Source organism: Drosophila navojoa, chromosome 4 (assembly GCF_054131105.1).
Source record: "Drosophila navojoa isolate 15081-1374.11 chromosome 4, UAZ_NAV_1.0, whole genome shotgun sequence".
Lineage (NCBI taxonomy): Eukaryota > Metazoa > Arthropoda > Insecta > Diptera > Drosophilidae > Drosophila > Drosophila navojoa.
Window position 1 is genome coordinate 24,818,859 of NC_142892.1, and position 23,655 is coordinate 24,842,513.

The following is a 23,655-nucleotide window of genomic DNA, read 5'->3' on the forward strand; positions in this document are numbered from 1 at the left end:
CCTTCTTCAACTGTATTCTAGCTGCCTGTTAAGCTAATTGTTTTTCGAAAAACGTAGACCTACCCCGGCCCGTTAATAGCTTCTTCTCTACTGGATGCATTTGCGTCGAATGTCACCTATTTGTGCATTCCATACCAATACGTAGGCTCCTGTTGTCGCGTGAACTGCTTGCGGCGTAACATGCTGCTACCATTTGGCATGCTCTGGCCTCAGCATTACCAATTGTGCCCAGAGACTGAATGGCCTCTGAAAAGACCGCGGAATCAAAAGTATCTAGCCGATACGACTCCCTCCACAAGGTTGACGCCCTGGCAGGTGGCTCACCTATTGTGAACAGAAGTGCCGTATGATCGCTGCCCGTAGAGCTATCGTAATGGCTCCATGTTGCTCCCCGAAAGAGGGATGAAGTGACAAAAGTAATGTCGATAATAGATCCGTATCCCGCCCGACTGAAGGTGTACTCGTGGCCAGTGTTGAGCAGTGCAACATCTAGTGTCGCGAAGATCTCCAGTAGGATACGACCTCTGGCGTTTGTTGTGAGGCTACCCCATTCTAACGCCCAGGAGTTAAAATCTCCAGCTATAATGGCCTTCCGACCCCTAGCATCCTCGGCAAGCTCGTCGAGCACCGTCGTGAATTCACTGAGCTGCATGCTGGGGGCCAGATAGCAACTGTAAAGCCATAAGTTACCATATCGGCCGCGTACAAACCGTTCAGTTGCCGCATACCCACAACGCAGCTTTGCGATTAACGTCTGTTAACCATGTCCTAGGGCAGCTGGTTATACAGTGGTGGGGCTCACTGAGAAAAGCTACGTCTATACATTTTTCCCTAATGGTCTGCTCTAGAAGGTCTTGGGCAGCAATATAATGATTTAAGTTAAGCAGCTTCACGGTAGGATGGGCACTTGAAGCTGCCTGCTGAATGGTCCGTCTGCTTTTCACCTTTCCGGATGCAGAGGCTACATTTTGGTGGCTTGGTGCATGCTTTTGCACTGTGACCCATCTCTCCACACCTGAAACAGGCGCCCTTTAGGTCACAGTCGCTGCGACAGTTTGCTGCCATATGACCGTAATCGAGGCACTTGAAACAGCGTTTAGGCTGTTCCACGGCTCGGATACGGCATACTACCCATCCTATTCTAATTTTGGACAGCTCGAGTAGAGTTTTAGCTTTTCCAATTGGAAGAGCCACCGTAGCTCTTTGCTGTCCACCAAAAGCTGGCCGAAGCGATTTGATAGCCTCAATGGGGAGTGAGCTATTCTTCAACTCCACCCTAATTGCCTCCAAGATCTCCTCTTTGCTTGCTAACTCATCTAGGTCGCGAATCTCAATTCGATTCGGTAAGTATTTTAACTACCGCTCGGTCACCCAAGGCGTTGCCTACAGCTTCGTGCAGAGCCTCAGCGCTATGCTCCGGCTTCATACTCAGTTGCAACAAAAGGTCCCCCTTAGCTGTCTTCCTAATACCTTGGACGTCGCCGCTCAGATGCTTTAAATTTGGGTCGCTCTTGACTACGCGAAGCATGTCCGCATAGCTGCAACCACCTACACCTGAAACAGCGATGGCGTCACTTCTGGAACGTTTTTGCAGTGACTTGCGTCCCTTAACAACCGTCCAGCTGTTCGAACTCGTCTGTCGACCTACCTGGTTAGTTTTATCGGCTGCAGCCCGTAGAGCCATTGGCTCTATTAAAATTGCTGCGCTTTTATTGTGCCTCGGCTTTTTCGAGGGAGTTTTCCTCTGCTCAGTGGCAGCCTCCCTCGACCGCTTGGGCGTATTAATACCTGCTGTAGCACTAACACTCGCTGTTTTAGCCTTCTCAGCCACTTCCTTGACCAGCGTGGTCTGCACCTCGCAGTCTTTGACCGGTCGGTTGCAGAACGCTTCGGCCGTCTTGTGGAGACTGACCAGCCTAGCCAGCTCTTCTCTCATTAGTGGCTTTATATGCCGCTGCCCCCCAAATAGGGCAGACAAACACTCTAGCGTAACTCCCATTTGAGCTATCGCTTCTTTTAAAGACTTGGGTGCCTAGCACTCAGCCACTGGAGACTGGTTACAAGTCGACGGCTGCGGCAACGCCCTCTGTTGTTGCTGCGGCGATCGCTGCAACGAGGAACGGCGCGCGAAAGCTTGCAGCTCCTCCTCCATCATGGCCTCCATATTGCTTATTATTTGCACAAATGTGACGCCTAATGTGACAAATCTATTCGGGCTTAAAAAAGAATGGGGAAAGAGGAAAGCCCTGACGCCAAAAACAGTGACGCTATTGCCCCCCTCTCTGCACCACCGGATTGTACCACTGGGGTACTCCGCGAGACCGTTGCGAAGTAAGTCTTTGATAGTTTTTGCCGTCGCTGGGTGCGTCGCGCCTACAGCAACCAGGTCTACAGTTCTTTCCACGATGGATCACGATGACGTCGACCGTACTCCACGAAAACGCAACACGAACTCCGTCTGTTGGAACACAATCATTCATCTGCACATAGCCGCTTTGCTTGTGCTGGGCTCATCTACCAATATCTTTTTCTTCGTTAGTTTTGGAGAAGTAGCTAGGAGTTTCCTTTTCGTGTTCGCGTTTCTTGGGGCTTGCACTAACGCAACATCTAATTTGGTTGATGCATTTGTTTTCTCTTAGACATATTGGCATCAAACCGGGCTTGTATGTCTGCTTGCAGGGTCGGGGAACCGGGAGCTTGTTTGTTGGTAGCAGTGTTGGACATATTGGGTTAGTGCAGTCGCACACAGTAAGTTTGTATATTGCTAGACCTAAAAGTATGCCTTAAATATAAAAATTGACAGTCTAAAAGTAGGCTAAAGTTTTTGTTTTGTTTGGCAAAAACCAAAACAAAACACGCGCACGTGCGCTGAGAAAAAAATTACTTTTTCACTTTAGTGTTTTTATACCCTGAACCCATTGAAAATGGGAAACCAGGGTATAATGGTTTTGTTAAAATGTATGTAACAGGCATAAGGAGGCGTGGCAGACCCCACAAAGTATATATATTCTTGATCAGCCCGACGAGTTGAGTCGATTTGGGCCTGTCCGTCTGTCTGTCTGCCCGTCCGTCCGTCCATCTGAGAGATATAAGATATAAGATATAAAAGATAGAGAATAGAGACTTCAACTTTTTTTAAAAATGTCCGTATACATCGCGCGCATATCAAGTTTATCACTAAAAAACGATAACTCATTCCGATATTTTTTTATCGATAAAAAACCTTATCAAAGATCAATTAAAAAATTATATATCCCACATCTTTAAAGCTAGAGTGTCCAAATTTTAAATATAATTAAGACGCATTTTATACGATTTCGGTTTTTGTTAAAATTTACCCCCCGGCCCTATAACGACCCCCTCACCCTCATCTTTGTAAAACTCGTATATCAAATACTAGAGACTTGTGCTTCGGTATACACATACATTTAAATATTATGATTACATTCCGAAAGTTTCATTACGATCGTACGTCTAGAAATTAAATTATTCAACAAATAAGTTCTCATTATATTGCCAACACTGCAGCGCAACCCAAGCGCAATCGCCTGTATATGTGCGTGTGTGTGCTTGTGTTTGTTTGTGTGAATATGTGTGTGTGCGTGTGCATGTGCGAATTATTATTGAAATATCAGTTGCTCGAAGGGTTCAGGGGGTCCCGTAGTCGAGCAGTCTCGACTAGAGCTTTCTTACTTGTTCTTTTAAACTTTGCGGTTCACTATCAAGGTATGGTGCGCGGCGCCCACGCACAAATTGGCTGTGCCGTTTCCAGATAATTCTAGTGGCGGCGTTCAGATAAATATTTATCTCTGTGGAGCACCAGATAATCGCGACTGCACACAGCTGTGACACAAACCACTTCTCATGCCAAGATTAGAGTACTATTTAAATCAGTTTTATCTGATTGGCCATACAAGCTTCGAGCTTCAAAACATCGTGTCAAAAACATGGACAATGTGGTTCATAGGCGCGCTTACTCCGCCTTCTAATTAAAATGACAAAAAATGATTTTAAAGCAATGCTGAATTGAAATTTGTTTATAAATTTATTTCATACATCGTAAGTCCTCTGTTCGCCATAAATACCAACTGATTAGACACTTCTTTGAATGTCAGCACCTATACTAAGCTGTGGCCCTTTGGGTTCTCTGTAAAGATTGTGCTTCCAGACGGCTGATTAACAAAATTTGAATATGGCACTGGGACCACATCAAAGTTGAGTGATTTATTTAGAGTACCCGTGCTGCGAGTTAAAATAAGAAGCTTTCCGTTCAGGCTCTTATCAACAGTGCTAAGATCACTTATTTTCTTTTGGTTATCCATCACATAAATGTTGTAGCTGACGCCGTAGAGTCCAAAAAGCACATCCAGTTCACACCGCAATCCGTCCAACGTGATGTACTCTTTGTTGACACTATCCTGAAGTAAAATAGATCCCTTGCTGCTGTTCACGTATCGGGGTTGCAGCTCGCCATCTAGGGTCACGTTTAGCCACGTGAGCTTTGGCAGTTTCAGCTCCTCAGTGGAGCAAATTGTCAAGTTAAGTTGCACGCCTTTGACGTCGCAAGCCTCACTAATAATTTGCCTCTTTGATTCGACCTTCTTCTTATCAAATGGAAGGAATTCCGACTTGACTGCCCCCTTTATCATGGACGAATAGTTGACCAGAACCTTTTGCAGTTGCGACTTCGTTTCAAGAGTTTCCTTTTTGCTATCATTACTCTTCAGATCATAAAATATGATCACTGGGTCGGTTGGTATGAGCTGAGCCTTTTTCTTTAGCTTTTGTACACGATTAATAGCTTCGCGCGCTAAGCCTTCTTCAAGCAGTTCCTCATTTGGGGTCATGTCCAGTAGAACCAAGACTTCATTATCGCTATGAGCTTCAAAGTTTCCGGCAACCTTGTCGGAAGTGCAGTAAATAATGCGCACTTCCTCTAGTTCAATGCGTTGGTCCATCACATTGAAGTAGCCTTGGGCCACCTGCTTTTGAATCTCCTCGTCGTTGAGCGCTTTTATGGCTGCCATAACTGCCTTGAAGTTCCCCTTCAAGCGTTGTCCAAGCGTCTACAAAAAAAGCAAATAAGAATTGTAGTCCTATATCATCAGCAGTAGAGGCCTACCTTGTGATCGGGCTCGGCACGTAGTGTCACTCCGTACTTTTCCTTGTCCGAGCTTAGCGTTAGTTTGCGCACATTCAGTTCGCTTAGAATGAAATCTTTCAAGCTTTCAATCTCCTTCAGGGTCTGTTCATCTTTGTGAATAACAATAATTTCTGAAATGGGATATTTGACGGGCAGTGTGCGACGGTCGCGCATAACACGACCCAGCTCAACAACCGACTGCATCAATGCCACGGATCGCTCAATATCGCTGCGGATAAACTTGCGCTGGCTAACAGGCATCATTTGATAATGCACAGAGTCAGCATGCTCCAAGCTACCTGCGGGCTGGAACAGCACCAGTCGTTGGAAAATATATTCGGTTAAGTAAGGGGTGAAGGGGGCCATCATCTTAACCATTGTGTACAAGACGTCGTAAAGAGTATCTAAAGATTGTATGCACTGCTCTGCGCTCATTTCGCCCTTAATGCGACGGCGATTCAATCTCACGTACCTAGACGAAAATGAAACCATTTGTTTTGTAGCTAGGAAAATGTGAGTGTCCCTTACCAGTTAGTCAGTTGATCAATGAATTTAGTGAGTCTCGGTACGACCGTATACAGGCGATACATTTTCATCTCAGTCGCGAAGAACTCCAACAGGGACTCCTTAAACGACAGGATCCACACGTCAATGACAGAGGCGTTTTCCATGTTTTGCAAATGTCTCGATCGCTCATAGGTATACTGGGTCTTACCGCCTAACTCCTCTTTCTCGTAGCGCACAATGTTTTGCAGAAGAAATCGATAAGCATTATACCAGGGCAGGAAAACGTCCTTGATTATATCGCGCACACCTTCCTCCTTGAAACGCAAGCTTTCTGCGCGCACCACCGGTGAGTTGATGAGATACAAACGAAGCGCATCAGCTCCATACTTATGAACTACGTCCATGGGATCCGGATAGTTTTTCTTTCGCTTGGACATTTTCTGCCCATCTGCAGCCAGCACTAATCCACTCGCAATTAAGTTTTTAAATGGGGCCTTGTTAAACAATGCCGTTGAGATCACCAGGAGCGTATAGAACCAGCCGCGTGTCTGGTCGATACCCTCAGCAATGAAGTCAGCTGGAAAATTGTTCATGAAATCTTTTTCGTTCTCGAAGGGGAAATGCTGCTGCGCAAATGGCATCGACCCAGACTCGAACCAACAATCGAACACGGGCGCAATTCTACGCAACGGAGGATTTCCGGGAATAGCCGACGGGATTTCAATGTTGTCAATAGTCTCACGATGCAGATCATCTACTTGAACACCGGATAACTCAGCCAACTGCCTTATGCTGCCTACGACAACAGTTTCATCACCATTTGGAGAGCGCCAGATAGGTATAGGAGTGCCCCAATAACGGTTACGAGAAATCTATGAGTATATTTTCAAACGTTAAAGTAATGAAACCTATGCAATATAAGAAGACTACTTACTGCCCAGTCTCTGGCATCCTTCAGCCAATTTCCAAATCGTTTCTCCTTAACAAAGTCCGGAACCCAGTAAGTCTGAGAGCTACTGGCTAGTAAATTCTTGGACATATGTTCGACGCGCACAAACCACGAAGGCACCGCCTTGTATATCAACGGGGTGTCCGAGCGCCAGCAGAAGGGATAGCTATGCTTGACTTGGCCACTCGAAACCAAGTTACCGCTCGCCTTTAGCTTAGCTATAATGTGCTTATCCGCATCCTTAACGAACTGGCCAGCAAAGTCGGTGACCTCGGAAGTGAACCGACCGGAGTCGTCGACAGGGCAAATCACCTCGCTTGACTTGGTGATAATGCCAGCAGCCAAGCAGACGCGATAATCGTCCTCGCCAAAGTAGGGCGCATTGTGCACAATACCAGTACCAGAGTCCTCCGTAACATACTCATCCACCAGCACGCGGTGGGCGTTCACCTTGGCGCCCCGTTCGGCAAAGTAGGGGAAGACCGGCTTGTAATAAAGACCTTTAAGAGTTTGCCCTGCAAACTTCTCCTTCACTTCGTATTCTGCTTCACTCTTAAATACATAGGACAATCGTGATTCGGCCAGAATAAACAACCGATCGCTTTTTATATCGCGCACCTAGATGAAGGAACAAAAATATAGTGATTATAAGTTAATGACTGTATGGAAAATGTACAACTCTCAGAATCAAAAGAAATATCTATATACGATAGCATTGAATCTAGCGAATTATCAAATTATTTACCTTAACATAAGTCATCGTAGGATGAACACAGCAAGCAAAGTTGGAAGGAAGTGTCCAAGGTGTTGTCGTCCACACCAAGAAGTAGGTGTTAGGAAGTGATTTGGCCTCGAGGGCAACAACCACACAGGGATCAACGACCTCCTTGTAGTTTTGGTTTGCCTCGAAATTGGACAACGAGGTGGTGCACGCCGTGGAATAGGGCATCACCTTTACACCCTGATATACCAGACCCTTGTCGAAGAGCTGCTTGAAAATCCACCATATGGACTCCATGTACCATGGGTATAGTGTCTTGTAATCATTTTTAAAATCAATCCATCGGCCTACGCGAGTTACAATAGTCTCCCACTCGTCCGCATATCGCATGACAATTTTTCGGCACTCGGCGTTGTACGCCTTGATACCCATCTTCGCCACGTCCTCTGGCCCCTTAATATTAAGAAGCTTGTCGATTTCAAACTCCACGGGCAATCCGTGACAATCCCAGCCGAAGCGCCGATCCACATGGTAGCCTTGTTGATAAGCATATCGTGTGACAATGTCCTTAATGGTTCCAGCAAGGATATGTCCATAGTGGGGCAGGCCAGTTGCGAAGGGTGGCCCGTCGTAAAAGGTGTACCTAGCAATTATTTCAGTATTTCAGAGTTTTATGATGCAACCAATTGCTACTTCTTACTTGGGCTTTCCTTTGGACAGCTGGCTACACCGTTCAAAAATTTTTTCGGCTCGCCATTGCTTTAGCACATTTTCTTCCTCAGCCGGAAAATTAATGGTTTCAGGAACACGACAAACGTCGTCGCGTTTCAGTTTCTTCGTATCGCTCATTTCTGTAAGCTGCGATTAGTGAATTGCACTTTTTAGCTCTAGTTAATGTATTTAAATAACTTACCTTTTATAAGAGTTGAAAATGCGAAACTGCTGTGATGGCAACAACATGTGCGAACGCACTGCTTTCAATTCTCGTTGTGAATTATCGGAATTCGATAAAACGAAATACTAACTGCAGTAGTGGTAGTACCGCGAACGGTAAAATATACATTGCTATTTTTTAAATAAATTCTTCTCTACTTATTTGTATTTTTTAAATATTATATTATTTATATATATGATACTCGTTGTTTAGAGATTAAACCAATTTTATTTAATATTTTCAGAGTATTTTTGTCATTAACATGTGTTTAATGGCTACAATGTAATATTCTAGAATTTATGTAATACAACATTGTAAAATTAAGTACAAGTAAAATATAATATAACAATTTAAAAAATTACAATCAATTTCTTATTATATTATATTTTAGTATATTATCAAACAGTAAAACATTTGGTTTTTGGCGATGCAGTATTTTTTGTTAGTTCCAGATTCGGGCACATTGTATAAAATGTGTACATTTAGCGTAGCCGTCTTTAATATTTTAAGTAAATACCAGTAAACAGGATTATTAGCGCTGTTTAGGTTTTTCTAATCTTTGAATTTCGAATCCGAAGTTTATGCATTGGATGCTATTAGATAGTTGCCAAAAGCGGTACATGAAAATATAGTTTACGTTCGAAAGACACACTATAAAAAATATGGCACGCCCAATTTTTCCCAATCAGCAAAAAATTGCTGAAAAGCTGATAATTCTTAACGATCGTGGTCTCGGAATTCTTACACGCATTTACAACATTAAAAAAGCATGTGGAGACACCAAATCAAAGCCAGGCTTTTTGTCCGAAAAGTCGCTGGAGTCGTCAATCAAATTTATTGTAAAGCGCTTTCCCAACATCGACGTCAAGGGCTTGAATGCAATTGTGAACATCAAGGCTGAGATAATCAAATCTCTCTCGCTCTATTACCACACGTTTGTCGACCTGCTGGACTTTAAGGACAACGTTTGTGAGCTGTTGACAACAATGGACGCTTGCCAGATCCACCTGGACATCACACTAAACTTCGAGCTGACCAAGAACTACTTGGACTTGGTAGTTACCTATGTTTCTCTGATGATTGTGCTCTCCCGTGTCGAGGATCGGAAGGCAGTGCTCGGACTTTACAATGCGGCATTTGAGTTGCAGAACAATCAGGCGGATACCGGCTTTCCTCGTCTGGGCCAAATGATTCTTGACTACGAAGTGCCGGTGAAGAAGCTGGCCGAAGAGTTCATTCCTCACCAACGCCTGCTCACTAATGCATTGCGCTCCCTGACCTCCATCTATGCCCTACGAAATCTGCCCGCGGACAAGTGGCGCGAGATGCAGAAGCTCAGCCTAGTGGGCAATCCGGCTATTCTGCTGAAGGCAGTGCGTACGGACACAATGTCTTGTGAGTACATTTCGCTGGAGGCTATGGATCGATGGATCATATTCGGGCTGCTGCTAAACCACCAAATGCTGGCCCAATATCCGGAGGTAAACAAAATATGGATATCGGCTCTAGAAAGCAGCTGGGTGGTAGCTCTCTTTCGGGATGAGGTGCTGCAGATTCACCAATACATTCAGTCTACATTCGATGGAATCAAGGGCTACAGCAAGAGAATCAGCGAGGTAAAGGAAGCCTACAACACGGCCGTTCAGAAGGCAACATTGATGCATCGCGAGAGGCGTAAGTTTCTGCGGACCGCGCTGAAGGAACTGGCACTTATTATGACCGATCAGCCGGGTCTCTTGGGGCCTAAGGCAATATTCATATTTATTGGACTTTGTTTGGCGCGCGACGAGATCCTTTGGTTGCTGCGCCACAACGACAATCCGCCGTTGATAAAGAACAAAGGTAAGTTGCTGTCTTCAGCTGTCCGTTGCTTATTCAACTTTGAGCTGTACTTCCAGGCAAGAGCAATGAAGACTTGGTAGATCGGCAGCTTCCAGAACTATTGTTCCACATGGAGGAGTTGCGCGCGCTGGTGCGCAAATATAGCCAGGTGATGCAGCGCTACTATGTGCAATACTTGTCCGGATTTGACGCCACAGATCTGAACATCCGCATGCAAAGCCTGCAGATGTGCCCAGAGGATGAGAGCATCATTCTCAGTTCGCTGTACAATACAGCCGCTAGCCTGACTGTCAAGCAAGTGGAGGACAACGAGCTGTTCTACTTCAGACCCTTCCGGTTGGATTGGTTTCGCCTGCAAACATACATGAGCGTCGGCAAGGCATCGTTGCGCATCACGGATCACATGGAGCTGGCACGCCTGCTCGATTCGATGGTGTTTCACACGCGTGTTGTGGATAATCTGGACGAGATACTTGTGGAGACTTCGGATCTAAGCATATTCTGCTTTTATAACAAAATGTTTGACGATCAGTTTCACATGTGCCTGGAATTCCCGGCCCAGAATCGCTACATAATCGCGTTTCCTCTGATCTGCAGCCATTTTCAGAATTGCACTCATGAAATGTGTCCAGAGGAGCGACACCACATACGTGAGCGTTCGTTGAGTGTGGTCAACATTTTCTTGGAGGAAATGGCTAAGGAGGCCAAAAACATTATAACGACGATTTGCGACGAGCAGTGCACAATGGCAGATGCTCTGCTGCCCAAGCATTGTGCAAAGATTTTGTCCGTTCAATCGGCACGCAAAAAGAAGGACAAGTCGAAATCCAAGCACTTTGACGACATACGCAAGCCAGGCGACGAGTCGTACCGCAAGACACGCGAGGATCTGACCACAATGGACAAATTGCACATGGCCTTAACAGAGCTATGCTTTGCCATTAACTATTGTCCCACTGTGAACGTTTGGGAATTTGCGTTTGCTCCGCGCGAGTATCTCTGCCAGAATCTGGAGCATCGATTTTCGCGCGATCTGGTCGGCATGGTGATGTTTAACCAAGAGACCATGGAAATAGCCAAGCCATCGGAGCTGCTCGCCAGCGTACGTGCGTACATGAACGTGCTGCAGACCGTGGAGAACTACGTGCACATTGACATTACGCGTGTGTTCAACAACTGTCTGTTGCAACAGACTCAGGCTCTGGACTCGCATGGCGAGAAAACGATTGCAGCGTTGTACAACACCTGGTATAGCGAGGTACTGCTGCGCCGGGTCTCTGCCGGCAATATTGTCTTCTCCATTAATCAGAAAGCGTTTGTGCCTATTTCGCCAGAGGGCTGGGTACCGTTCAATCCGCAGGAGTTTTCCGATCTAAACGAACTGCGCGCCCTAGCTGAGCTGGTTGGTCCTTATGGAATCAAGACTCTAAATGAGACGCTCATGTGGCACATCGCCAACCAGGTGCAGGAGTTGAAATCCCTAGTGGGCACCAACAAGGAGGTGCTGATCACCTTGCGCACCAGTTTCGACAAGCCGGAGGTCATGAAGGAACAGTTCAAGCGGCTGCAGGACGTTGACCGAGTACTGCAGCGCATGACCATAATTGGAGTTATTATCTGTTTCCGTAACCTTGTGCATGAGGCATTGGTGGATGTGCTGGATAAACGAATTCCATTCCTGCTTAGCTCGGTGAAAGACTTCCAGGAGCACTTGCCAGGAGGTGATCAGATACGCGTCGCATCCGAAATGGCCTCGGCGGCGGGTCTAATATGCAAAGTGGACCCTACATTGGCCACAACATTGAAATCAAAGAAGCCAGAGTTTGATGAGGGCGAGCACCTGACCGCCTGCTTACTGATGGTATTTGTGGCCGTGTCCATACCAAAGCTGGCTCGCAATGAACACTCCTTCTACAGAGCCACCATCGACGGGCATTCGAATAACACTCACTGCATGGCCGCTGCTATAAATAATATCTTCGGAGCGCTGTTCACGATCTGTGGACAGAACGACATGGAAGATCGTATGAAGGAGTTCTTGGCACTAGCCAGCTCCTCCCTGCTGCGCTTAGGTCAGGAGTCCGACAAGGAGGCCACCCGCAATCGAGAGTCCATCTACTTACTGCTGGATGAGATAGTGAAGCAGTCACCATTCCTCACCATGGACCTTCTAGAGTCCTGTTTCCCGTACGTTCTTATCCGTAATGCCTATCATGGTGTCTACAAGCAAGCGCAAATAATGGGCCTGGGCCTATAGAGATCATAGAGCGAAGAGAAGAAAAGTCTCTCATTCTTATCCGAGTATTTAGCTATATAGTTTTTGATAACCGATCATTGTGCATTATGTTTACGAATAATGAGTACATATTATTCTATTGTTAGACCTTAATAATTATATATAATCTATATTGATAACGCCCCTACTAAAACCTGTCTGCGTATAAGGCAAAAGTATTCAGCATTTTGATACATTTTCTGTATAAATAAAGTGCATATGCGAACCAAATCATAAGATCTGTGTACTTCACTCGCCTCGGCATGCGAAGCCCGTTTCCATAGAATACGACGTTAGTAGGTTATTATTATTGTTCTTTATTACCCATGTGTATATTAAATGTGTTTTGTTTATTTATTATTTCGTTAACGTGTCGATCGAAAATTCTTCCACAATATTATATTATTTGGTCACGTTTAATGCTACTTTCTTAGGCTTGTGTAGAAATACTTGTAGGTAGGTAATAAAATATGTAGTTAGTTATTTTAAATTTCATTAGAGAATTCTCAATTCCAATACAAGCGTTTCACTTGTGATTTACGTTAATACCATATTGATTCTGTGGAGTTATACGCTATGAATTATACCATTGTGCATTTAGTTTGACTTAGTTTGTGATTATCTTCGAAGCGCGCAGCTGCCATAGTTTTGTACAAATAAATCAATCATTTTATCTATCTCTATAGAAGAGCAAACAATTTGTGAAACCAATTCAGAAATGAAATACACACAATTTTATTCTGCTGAAGTTCTACAATAGTTGGATAGCTATACCACAATCACTACTTGCTGCTAGAAAGCGGGCTGTATTTGTTTCTTTAAACTGTATCGTAATCGTAACAATGTTAGTATCTACATACATATTTTTGAATATGTTATTAATTATACAAACACATACGTACGTACATATATACCATACAATTATCAAACTCTTCCCTCAATATTTGACTAATCCTTAATATATCTCTAGTTTCAGTTTTGCCCGAAAAGATTATTAAATATTCATTTTTAAATTTTTCTTTCTTGTTTTTGTTTTTGTTGCAATCAGTCATGTAGTTTAGGCATCTGTTGACTTAACACTTGTCGCCTCTGTCTTTTTGGAATACAAAAATAATAATAATCGAATCTAAAACAAGAGCAATCAAAGAAATTACTTCGTTTTGCATTCCTGTCTCACTTTGATAATAAATAAAACAATGATTTGCAAAAAGTTTTTTTTTTCTTTTAAAGCTCTCGAGTACAAAATTGTGTTAATTTAAAAAAGTTTCGAAAACTCTTTGCCCTACGCTCTGAAATGGTATCTTTTTGTGTTTTGCCCTCACGCTTAAACGCTAATTTAGCATATTTGTATATCTATTTATATATTTCGTAATATTAATTCCACTATGACAATCTTGTTCGCATATAAAATCCTACAAATATGAGTTCGAGATTAAAATATGTATGTTCTGTCCGCTGTTCAGTGATGTTTGATCCCAGATCCTTGCATCTTTCCGCTTGCTGCTTGCCCCTTTATTCACCTAGACGAACTCTTCCTGCTCCAACCAAGGGTGCTGCAAGCACTCCGCCGCTGATGCGCGTATGACTGGATTGTATTCGAGCATAGGCAGCAAGAAGTCGGAGAACTTCTTTGCCTCTACGGGATCCCAGTCATACTTCTCCACGAGCACATTCAGTAGACTCCAGGGCTTCAGCTTCGTAATGTTCCGTAGGCTGCCTGCGGATGGAGTAAGCCCTTACGGTGTTAGTGGTCCAGCGGTCGAACTAGAATAAATATGCTCACTCACCATAGCTCGTAAAGTACTTGAGCCCATGTTTTCCACGCAGGATCACCGACTGCGGTATCGATCCCAACAGTTCCACAATGTGCGCCAGATGATCCTCGTCCCGACTGTAAGACTCACCCGCATGTGGATCGAAGAGGTAATCGCCAGTGGCCAGCTCGAAGGCCAGGCATGCGGTGCTCCAAATATCAGCGGTGTAATTATACGGCGCACCTAGCAGCACCTCGATAGAGCGGTACTGGCGCGTCTGTATGTCCTCAGTGAAATGGTGGTACTTCAGAGGACACAGCGCGAGGAAGATAGACATTAGATATCAATCGATTATTGAAATAAGTTGTGATAGGGCTATCAGGTGTACTCACGTCATAGCAGGCATTGCCCAGATCGGCAATCTTCACCCTCACATTGCTGTTGTTGATCAGCGACTGTATCGTGTGCGTATAGGATTGGCTCTGGGTCTGGCTCTGGTTCTGCGAAGGAATGGCATTGGCATTGACATTTAATTTAGCTGTTGTTGATGTGGTTGTGGTTGTGGTTGCGGTTGCTTTGATGGAGGTCGCATGGCCAACTGTGCTTGTGGCTGTTGTTGTTGTTGTTGCTGTTGTCGATTTGCTATCACAACTGACAATGTTACAGTTATGATACAGATCTGTGATAGTTGCTGTTGTTGTTGCTGTCGCTGTTGCAGCAGTTGCTGTTGGTACAAGATGCGTGAAGGAGTACGTGCACGTGCTGGTGTTGGTGTTGGTGTTGGTGTTAGAGTTGGTGTTGGTGTTGGTGTTGGTGTTGGTGTTGGTGTTGGTGTTGGTGTTGGTGTTGGTGCTGGTGTTGGTGTTGGTGGTGGTGGTGGTGTTGGTGTTGGTGTTGGTGTTGGTGTTGGTGTTGGTGTTGGTGTTGGTGTTGGTGTTGGTGTTGGTGTTGGTGTTGGTGTTGGTGTTGGTGTTGGTGTTGGTGGTGGTGTTGGTGTTGGTGTTGGTGTTGGTGGTGGTGCTGGAAGCTGAAGGTGGTGCATTGGTTGGGTCTGGTGCATTGGTCTGGTCTGTGGTTCTTGGTGTTGCGGAAGTTGGAAGCGTGTCGATATCAGAGCTGTTGATGCTGTCTGTTGCCGTAGGTGTGTTGTTGCTGTTGTTCTGTTGTGCCGTGGTCGTGCACGTGCTTTGAGTATTGGAGTTGACAGTGGTGTAGGTGGAGCAGGAATTGTTGGTATTCGAGCTGCTGACTGTGGAGGCATTAGGCAGCTGCTTTGCATACGTGGTTATTTATATATTATTTGTTGGTTCACACACAAGGAAAGAAAAGAAGAAAACATACGATTTTTGTTTTTTTTTTTTTCTTTTGCATTGCAAATTAGTGTTCAGATCTTAACAACTGGAATTGCTCAATGGCGTAGACCAACTGATAAGTTCTGTCAGAGATTCAAAGGATATCTTAGGTTTGAGCATAAGTTCAGTACTCAATGTCATACACAAACAAATAATAATGTTTGCTTTGAATAATAATATAATAATAAGAATACGTACATGCTTTTATTGTGGATTCTTTTACCTGATATTGAATACTGAATAAAGCTTATTGCTAACACCAATTTTATAGCATAAAGTAATTAGGCTTAAGGCAAAGTATATATGTATATCAAAGCTGCAAGGCCAATAACCAAGTAGTCAGATAATTCGTTCAATATTGGAAGGTAGAGAACAACCCACAGTGAGGGTCTCGCACTTTTAAAGAGTAATACAATTATACCAATCATATCTAATGAATATTAAAAATAAGCCACACGCAGCTTTTATTGCATTGCTTAAAGTAATTGCCAGAAGATTTTTAGTCTTCTTCAAGTATAGAGAAACCGCTAAGGTAAGTTCTTGCAAAGTAATGACAAGCTATTCAGTTCAGGTATTCTACAGACTAGTTTAGTTGTTTGCATGGCTTTGCAGAATTGATATACATATGTGCACAAAAAAAAAAAAAAAAAAAAAAAAAACATTTTATAATATGGCTCTAACATTGAAAGCTTCAGCCAGCAGTAAACATCGGGTGAAATAACATGTACATATGTATGTATATAGATTTAAGCATTTCATATTGGTAGTAATGAGTGTCTACAGTGGCGTGTAACAATGAAATACATATGAAAGTAAGCAACTGAAGATTGGAAAATGTTTATAAGCAGAAAACATGAGGAACAGCCATATTTGGGTTCAAGCAACGACATTCGGTTGAAGGCTACATTGAATGATAACGTCCTAGACTTTCAAACTCTAGTTAAGTCAATGAAGACCGTTGATGCTGGATTAGTAACGCAGGCACTTCGAGCTAGGCGGAGGTCTTTCGTAATGGGTCTAGGCCAGCCCAGATTCGCACAGACAGAGAAGCATCAAACACAGTTACTAGGTATGCGAACGAACGAACGAGCGAGCGAGTGAGCGAGTGAATTTGGGGGGAACTATTTTTGCACTTTACCTTGTCTGAGTGAACGGTAACGATATTCTTGCTAAGACTAACGTCTTGGTCGGTAGGCGTGTCGCTGGCAATGGTGCTATTGTCACCGAGGGTATCGGTGTCTGTGTCCTCATCGTGGTCAATAGAAGACTAACGAAATGAAAAGTGTTCGAAGGAAATCAATATGGCAAGGAAACCAAGTCAAGTAAAATCGAATGAAATCAAATTGAATAACAACAAATTGCCGTGGGAGTTTCACATCAATGCATACATACATACGTTTACGTACATACATACATACAGTGGTACAGTGATAAACATAGTTTAGTATTTTGTTCATTTTCATGAGTGGTTTGGCTTGGGTGCAAAATGTCTTCGACGCTGATGAGCTGGAAACAGTGCTTAGGTCGGCCGAAAGGCCTGCGGGGCCGTGGGGCCGTGGAGCCGTGGGGGACACTCACCTTGGCAGTGATTTTCTTCTCAGCACGATAACGATTGCTTAAATTCGTAGGGCCTCCGATTGTGGGGCTATCGACGCCGCACACGCTGACCAAGCCAACGCCGTTGCACTCGCTGTCGCCCAGGAGGCTTGAGTACTTGGAGGCCAGCGAGGATGTGGTGTTGGAGTTGAGCGTCGACGAGGTGGTGGTGTCGTCCTTGTCCAGCGAGGACATGACCACTGCAGCCAGCGGCGTCGATGAAGTCGAGTTGTTCGCCGTGCTGTTGCTCGTGGTCGTCGAGCCATTCGGCTCGATTAGCGGCCACCTGGCCCTCGTCTTCGTCTGCTTCTCGATCGAGCTGACTGCAAGAGAGACAACAAGAAGGCTTAGCGGACTCTAGACCCTTTGGGCACTGGGCCTGATCAATCTTACTGTACGAATCTGGAAAGTCGACGCCTTTCACGCGGAGACTGTTGATTTCGTCATCGATCTGCTGATTCATGGCCGCCGCATTGTCAATCACAAGTAAAATGTTCTCGGGCTTAATGTCTGTGTGAATAATGCTGCACTTGCTGTGCAAGTAGTCCAGTCCCTCCAGCACCTGCTTGATGATATTGCGCACCTGTGCGATGGCCAGTCCCTGGTAGTTGTTCTTCACGATCAGCTTGTACAAGCTGCAGCCGAGCGCCTCGAACACCAGGCAGGTATGCACGCCATTCACGCCGCGCACCGTGAAGTGATTCAGAAGCCGGACGATCCGCTCTCTCTTCACATCGAGCGGATCTGCATCGCGGATAGCCTCCAGCAGTCGGATCTCGTCCGCTGCAGTCTCTATGTAATGGGGAGCACTCTTGACCACCTTAAGAGCAACATACTTCTCGTCTCTGTTGGCGATGGAAGATACGTGATACCACAACGTGTTGGCTATCAAACATTCGCCTTTACTCACTTTAGATCTCTGCATAGCCACACCGTGGAGAAGTGACCCCAGCCCAGCTTGCGCACAACCCGAAACCGATTGTCGAATATGTCGCCAATGACGACCGGATGGTAGCCACCACGGCAGTACTGCGAGGCATCCTCCTGCTCTTCGTCGGAGCCGTAGAGACTACTATCTGGCGAGTCTGGGTAAATTTCATCAGTGGTGCTCAGCGTGCCGCGGGGCTCCGACCTGAAAGTGGAGCAGAGTATGGGGAACTTAGATAAATGAGCTTAATTGTATTAGAATAATTAGGATGTGACTAAGCAAGTATAAGAATAAACGGTCTAGGATTATTGGTATGTACATAGAAAATAGTACATGTGCATATTTTTCAGCCCGAATGAATTTTATCTATAACAGTTCCCAAGTCAGATAGCTCATTACACTTGAGTGCGTGGCTTGAAAAAGATTAGATTTCCTATCGATAAGGAAAATGGTTAAATATGAGCACACGCACATGAGGGCAACCAAATCTTCATCCTCTGGCTCCACCCTCGTGGTTAGGACGGCCACCGACTGCTCATCCGCAGTGCTAGTGGGTAGCTGAAGCGTCAAGGGCGTCTCTCTGAGTACCAGGACATTCTCCAGTATTTGATCCCTCGGGGACAGCGGCTCGAAATATAGGCCAGAATTCCTATTGCTCTTAGGTCGCTGTGATTGATGGCGTAGGGCAATAAGTATTGGTCCGGCGGAGACGCATTTGCGCTTCTTGGTGAAGCGCTTGCGTCGCTTCTTCTCCTCCACTTCCAGCATCGCTTCAGTGGCTGCCTCCTGGGCGGCTCGCTTCTCCTGCTCGGAGACGAAGTTGAAGTCGCAGCTCAGCGCCTTGGCGATCAGGGGCGTGGTAGCTGGCGTTGCGGAGGCCAAGCTCTCTGTGCTGCTCGGCCGCAGCAGGTGCATGAGATAGAGGAAGAGAAGCAGCAGGCACACCTTGAATCCGTATACGAATATTTCGTCCTGCGAAAGAGTTCCGACAATTTGTCCGAGATATTGGCGTACCGTGCTGGCAAAGATATCCAGCAGATGGGAATACTCCGCATAGTGCTGCTTGATCAGGGCGCCACTTAGCTGCCAGTCCCGCCACGCCCAGCTACCCGTCATCGTGCCATTGGCCTCCCTCGGGCAAACGGGCCCCGGCCCTGGGGCGTACATCCACCAGTTATCCATTACGCGTTCGGTTTCGAGTTTGTGTGGCTTTTCGAATTTTGCGCTGTTGCCTACATTGCTCTTGCCCACCCAACTCAGGCGCAATTATAGGGGGCGTTCGCCAGGGATGCAGTGGAGGCTAGCGACCTTGACTTTCCTATGCGTTGGCGGCCAGCTTCGGTGCTAGCATTGTTTTTGTACGCTCGCGAACCGTTCACACTCTTCACGCTTTCAAAGACAGCTTACATAACGCGCGCGCTGAGGATGCGAGCGAAGGTAAATAAATAAGTCGCACAACGCAAAAAATTCTAAAATATGAAAAGCATGTGTATCTTTTTGACTCGACAACCGCACGGTTCGCTACCATCTGCGAGAATGCTGAACCGTCGCTGTTTTCGTACGTTTCCCCAAGCGAAATGAGCGAGCCAAAGTCAAAGAATCCAATAGCAATTTGCTGTCGCTTTTATCACGGCAAAACACAAAATACGTCGGCCATCCGTGTGCATGTGTGGAAACTGTGAAGCTAAAGAGACCCACGGCAACACAGCACACACACACACACACACACACACACACATTGTCAAACAGTCAAACATATGTATATATATTTATATATATTCTACAATGTTCCTCATCAATTCGTCGGCTTGGCCAAGGCGGCGGCAAGTGCCTGTCATGGAATGCGAATAGCTCAAGCAGCGAGAATCGAGCAGCTTCATCGTCATTATTGTCATCATTAGTGCCACTATAAAGAGAGATTTGTTGGGCACTGAGCCAAACTAGAGCAATCGCCAGCCGATGGTTGCTTTCAAATCAAACATGTAAATGATTTTTGACTGGAATTTCCAACTCTGTTGGACCCACACCACATGCACTTCACGCACACAAGTGACTAAGCTCGTCTGGGAGTATTGATTTATCCCCCCATTTCAGTCGCACTTACTCAGGCGGCCCCTCTCAACGCCCCGGCAAGCGCCTGGAGGTCCCACTGCCAAAACACTTGTTCCTCGCATGACTCACCCTAATGCACAAAGAGAATCACGCACCTTAGATCTTTTGCTTTGCTTTTCTTTGTTGCCGTTCGTCGTTCGCTCACCAAACTAAACTACAAATTCTCCGTGGCGGCTGATTCTTCAGTATATTATTATTTATAGAAGCGACACACACACAAATACGTACATAGACTTTTATGTGCTATGTGCAATTCCACAAGTACCTATGTATGTATGTACATACATATGTATGTATTTACATGTGTGAGCTCATGAAGACGTCATCTGTTTTTCAAGTGCAGCATACATACATACATACACAGGTATGTGTGTGCGAGTAAGAAAATTGAAAACATAAACAAGCCAAAACACTATTTGGATTGGTCAGTACGTGAGCTTATCTGATAATACGTCTGTGCGTAGGCGCATAAAGTTCTCGGGGAAGCGAGAGCGCCGCAAATAGTAACCCAATCGATTTGATATCGCCAGTGACTGCACATTGTTCAAACAGCTATTGAATTCGTTAATGGTAATTACAATTTCGCTGTGAGTTTGTCATTTTTTGATTGATTTTTGATTCTAAATGCAATGATGCTTATATTAATTTTGATTCTATGAAAAATATAAATCTGCATCTCATTACAAATCCAGATAAATTTTAATATATGTATGTACACCTTATATATGTAGATAGATATTCGTATGCATACATATGTACATATACATATGTATATTAACTGCTATTGGATAGTAAATTCTTAAATATATAATATAATAAAATAACATTTGATCTGCTATGAAGACAACTCTATCTAAGCTATGCCGCAAAACCTTCCGGGTACGCCCCGAGTATACCATGAATGAGTTTTGTTAGGGATTATTAGAATCTTATTACAAGCTCTGTGGTGTTCATTTGCTTAACGGTGCTGATTGTTTATAGAAATGTAAGATATTTCAGTTTTTGGCAGTCGGCCCCACTGTTCACGCAGGGTGGGAACCGATTCATGTGGCGGATATGCAAACAGAGAAATTGAGAGGTGCTCGTTGTCCCGATGGACTTAATTGTGACTCACACTAGGCATAAAATGCATAAAATGGGTGCGATAAAAGAGCCTACAGCTAAGTAGAGGCGAGGGATGACTACTCACAGGCTGACGAAAGGACCTCGGAGGGCCGGCATGTCGCGCCGCCGGTTGAGGGGCGGTGAGAGTGATAGAGAGAGGAAGTCCTGCTGGGCCTTGTCCTCGTCAACGATGCTCGTCGGGGTGCTGTAGATGCGTGTTGTTGGCAGGTAGCCAATCTGCTGAAGAAAGTCGTCCCGATAGGAGAGCTTCGTGGTCGACTGCGAAGACGTCAGCGTGCCCAGCGACAGCGGCTGATGCGCCGTTCCTGTGCCATGGTGATGCAAGTGCAAATGATGGGCGCTCGTCCCCACCGGCGCAGCCATATTCACATGATGATGCGCCGTCGGATGGAACTGTGGGTAGGGTATGGGCACGGGCGTGGGCGCAGCTGTTGGTGCATTCGCGCCGCCAAATCCCAGGCCGTGGGCGTGGGACAAGAAGGGCGGAGCGATGATCTTGTCATCGAAGCTGCGTCTGAAACTAAAGCCCTTCAGCGAGTTGCTGTAATTGCGATGCGAGAGCGGCGAACTGCCCAGGTCAATGCTGGCAGCTGGACCCAGCAGCTTCATCGTACTCAGATAGTTCGGGGAGCCGCTGCCCGCCGGGCTCAGCGTTTGCGTCTGAGTCTGCGCCTTGCCGCTCGCCGTTGCCGTGCCGCTGCCCAGCATGCTGAGGGCCGGCGAGGTGCGCAGCTGAGGACTGCCGCCGGCCGTGTTGCCGCCGGCCGCCGTCGTGCTGCAGACGGAATTGCCCGCCGAGAGGGGCGGCGAGATGGCACTTAGTGTCGAGATGCCGCTGTCACTGCTGCATATGCCAGCGGGCAGCGTGTGGGTGAGGGTATGCGCGTGGCTCAACGACGTATGGGTGGGCGAAATGAGATGATGTTGATGTTGGTGCTGGTGCTGGTGCTGGCTCTGGTTGTGGTTCTGGTGCTTGTAGCTGCCGCCCGTGCTGGCACCGCTTCCTCCGCCGCTGATGCCACCGCCGCTCACGAGGCCGGCCATGCCACTACTAGGCAGAACGGGAGCCAGTTTGGCAAGGTGCCCGCAGCTTGGCAATGCGCCTGCAATATGAACGAAGCTCCCCAAGAGAGAGAGAGGGAGAGAGAAAGAGAGAGAGAGAGAGGGAGTCCTCTTTCAGGTCTTCGTCGTCACTCCACTCCTTTTTCTGTGGTTGCACTTCTTTATATGCTGTTGCAGCTGTTTCTGGAAGGTCGTCGCCTTGGTTAGCAGCTACATGGCGCCGATATCCCAGCCGCCGTCCACATCCTGATTGTCCTTTGTTGCTCAATGCCGATTTCCCTGTCTCTATTCCCTCTCTTGTTCTTGTCTTTGTTGTTGTTGCTGTTGCTGGGGCACTTACGCTCCCAATGCAGCCAGAGAGTTTCCAACCTCATTTGCACTCGCAGTCCATGCCATCGCCTCCCCGATTACTTTGCTTTGTGTTGCATACTTCTGTGCGTAGGAAAATCAATGAGGACCTTCCCAGTCGAACGTGTTTTAATGCATTTTAATACCCGTTTTTCAGTTTTCGGTTTTCGTTTTTCGCTTTTCGCTAGTCTGTTTGCTTTGTAACCCAAATTGCGCATGAAAAATTCACACATACACGAGCGTAAACTACACATACACAGACACAAACGCGGCTAATTTTTCCTCCACTTGAGTATTGAATTTGGGTTACGTTTTATTGTTCCTTCGTTTTACCGTTCAATCCGATTCGAATGCAGATTAATTTAAATTTTGCTCCCCATTTACGGTTTCACATAACATTTTTAGGTGCCCGATTTTGGCCCAGCATTAGGGAGAAATAATATGTATTTCTAGATTACACCTTCTACTATCCGGTTGTAACTTCGCAGTGCGCCGCACACGAACTCTCTGACCGCCTATCGGATTCTGACCCGAACAAACTCTGCAGCGAAGTTGCGCCGAGCCGTCTCTACTTACTGCCCAGCCTCAGTCCGCTCTCTTTCTCTCTCACTCGCCGTTACTGGCACAGCGCATGTGCCGGCCTTACCGTTACTTCAAAAGCATTTGTACAAAGCACCAAAACAAAACAAACCAGAGGAGAGCGAAGCACCTTAGCGAAGTAAAAAGCTCTCTGTCCACAGAGTCAGCTGTCAAAAGCTCTGCGGCAGCAACAACAACAGAAGGGATATGCCGTCTTTGTTTACTAATGCACAGCAATATCACACAGCCGAATAATTTCTTTCAAGCTTTCGCCTGGCTTTTATGGTATTTCAGGTGGTCGCACCCTACGATCCCCCAGCAATCCGTTTAATAATGCGAACACCAAGTTTTAATAGTTAATATATTTATTTTATTGATTTAGCTTTCACTTTGTATCAGCAAATTTAAATTTGTAAACAATCAATAAT

The 23,655-nt window shown here is 45.7% G+C and overlaps 3 protein-coding genes across 7 annotated transcripts; 1 reads left to right on the top strand and 2 right to left on the bottom strand.

Moving 5' to 3' along the window:
* Positions 1 to 4,026: 4,026 nt before the first annotated feature.
* Positions 4,027 to 8,276, bottom strand: IleRS (Isoleucyl-tRNA synthetase). The gene is made up of 6 exons (XM_089259217.1): positions 8,021 to 8,276; positions 7,345 to 7,963; positions 6,585 to 7,217; positions 5,672 to 6,522; positions 5,123 to 5,615; positions 4,027 to 5,066 (listed from the first exon to the last, which is right to left on the bottom strand). The coding sequence occupies exons 1-6, from the start codon at positions 8,167 to 8,169 to the stop codon at positions 4,119 to 4,121; spliced, it is 3,693 nt and encodes a 1,230-aa protein (XP_089115343.1). The 5' UTR covers positions 8,170 to 8,276; the 3' UTR covers positions 4,027 to 4,118.
* A 416-nt stretch (positions 8,277 to 8,692) lies between these two features.
* Positions 8,693 to 12,608, top strand: Hem (Nck associated protein 1 Hem). The gene is made up of 2 exons (XM_018101748.3): positions 8,693 to 10,096; positions 10,153 to 12,608. The coding sequence occupies exons 1-2, from the start codon at positions 8,917 to 8,919 to the stop codon at positions 12,351 to 12,353; spliced, it is 3,381 nt and encodes a 1,126-aa protein (XP_017957237.1). The 5' UTR covers positions 8,693 to 8,916; the 3' UTR covers positions 12,354 to 12,608.
* A 482-nt stretch (positions 12,609 to 13,090) lies between these two features.
* Srpk79D (Serine-arginine protein kinase at 79D) lies at positions 13,091 to 23,219 on the bottom strand. 5 transcript variants are annotated; one of them, XM_089260436.1, is made up of 8 exons: positions 21,303 to 23,219; positions 17,984 to 18,205; positions 17,467 to 17,918; positions 17,056 to 17,396; positions 16,616 to 16,744; positions 14,518 to 15,393; positions 14,159 to 14,429; positions 13,091 to 14,088 (listed from the first exon to the last, which is right to left on the bottom strand). In XM_089260436.1, exons 1-8 carry the CDS (start codon positions 22,280 to 22,282, stop codon positions 13,892 to 13,894), a joined length of 3,468 nt encoding a protein of 1,155 aa, XP_089116562.1. In that variant the 5' UTR covers positions 22,283 to 23,219; the 3' UTR covers positions 13,091 to 13,891. The 5 variants fall into 5 exon arrangements, with proteins under 5 accessions (XP_089116562.1, XP_017957239.1, XP_089116564.1 ...); XM_018101750.3 differs by having other exon boundaries at positions 14,518 to 14,625; positions 21,303 to 23,214; XM_089260438.1 differs by lacking the exon at positions 21,303 to 23,219 and adding an exon at positions 18,474 to 19,640.
* Positions 23,220 to 23,655: the final 436 nt, after the last annotated feature.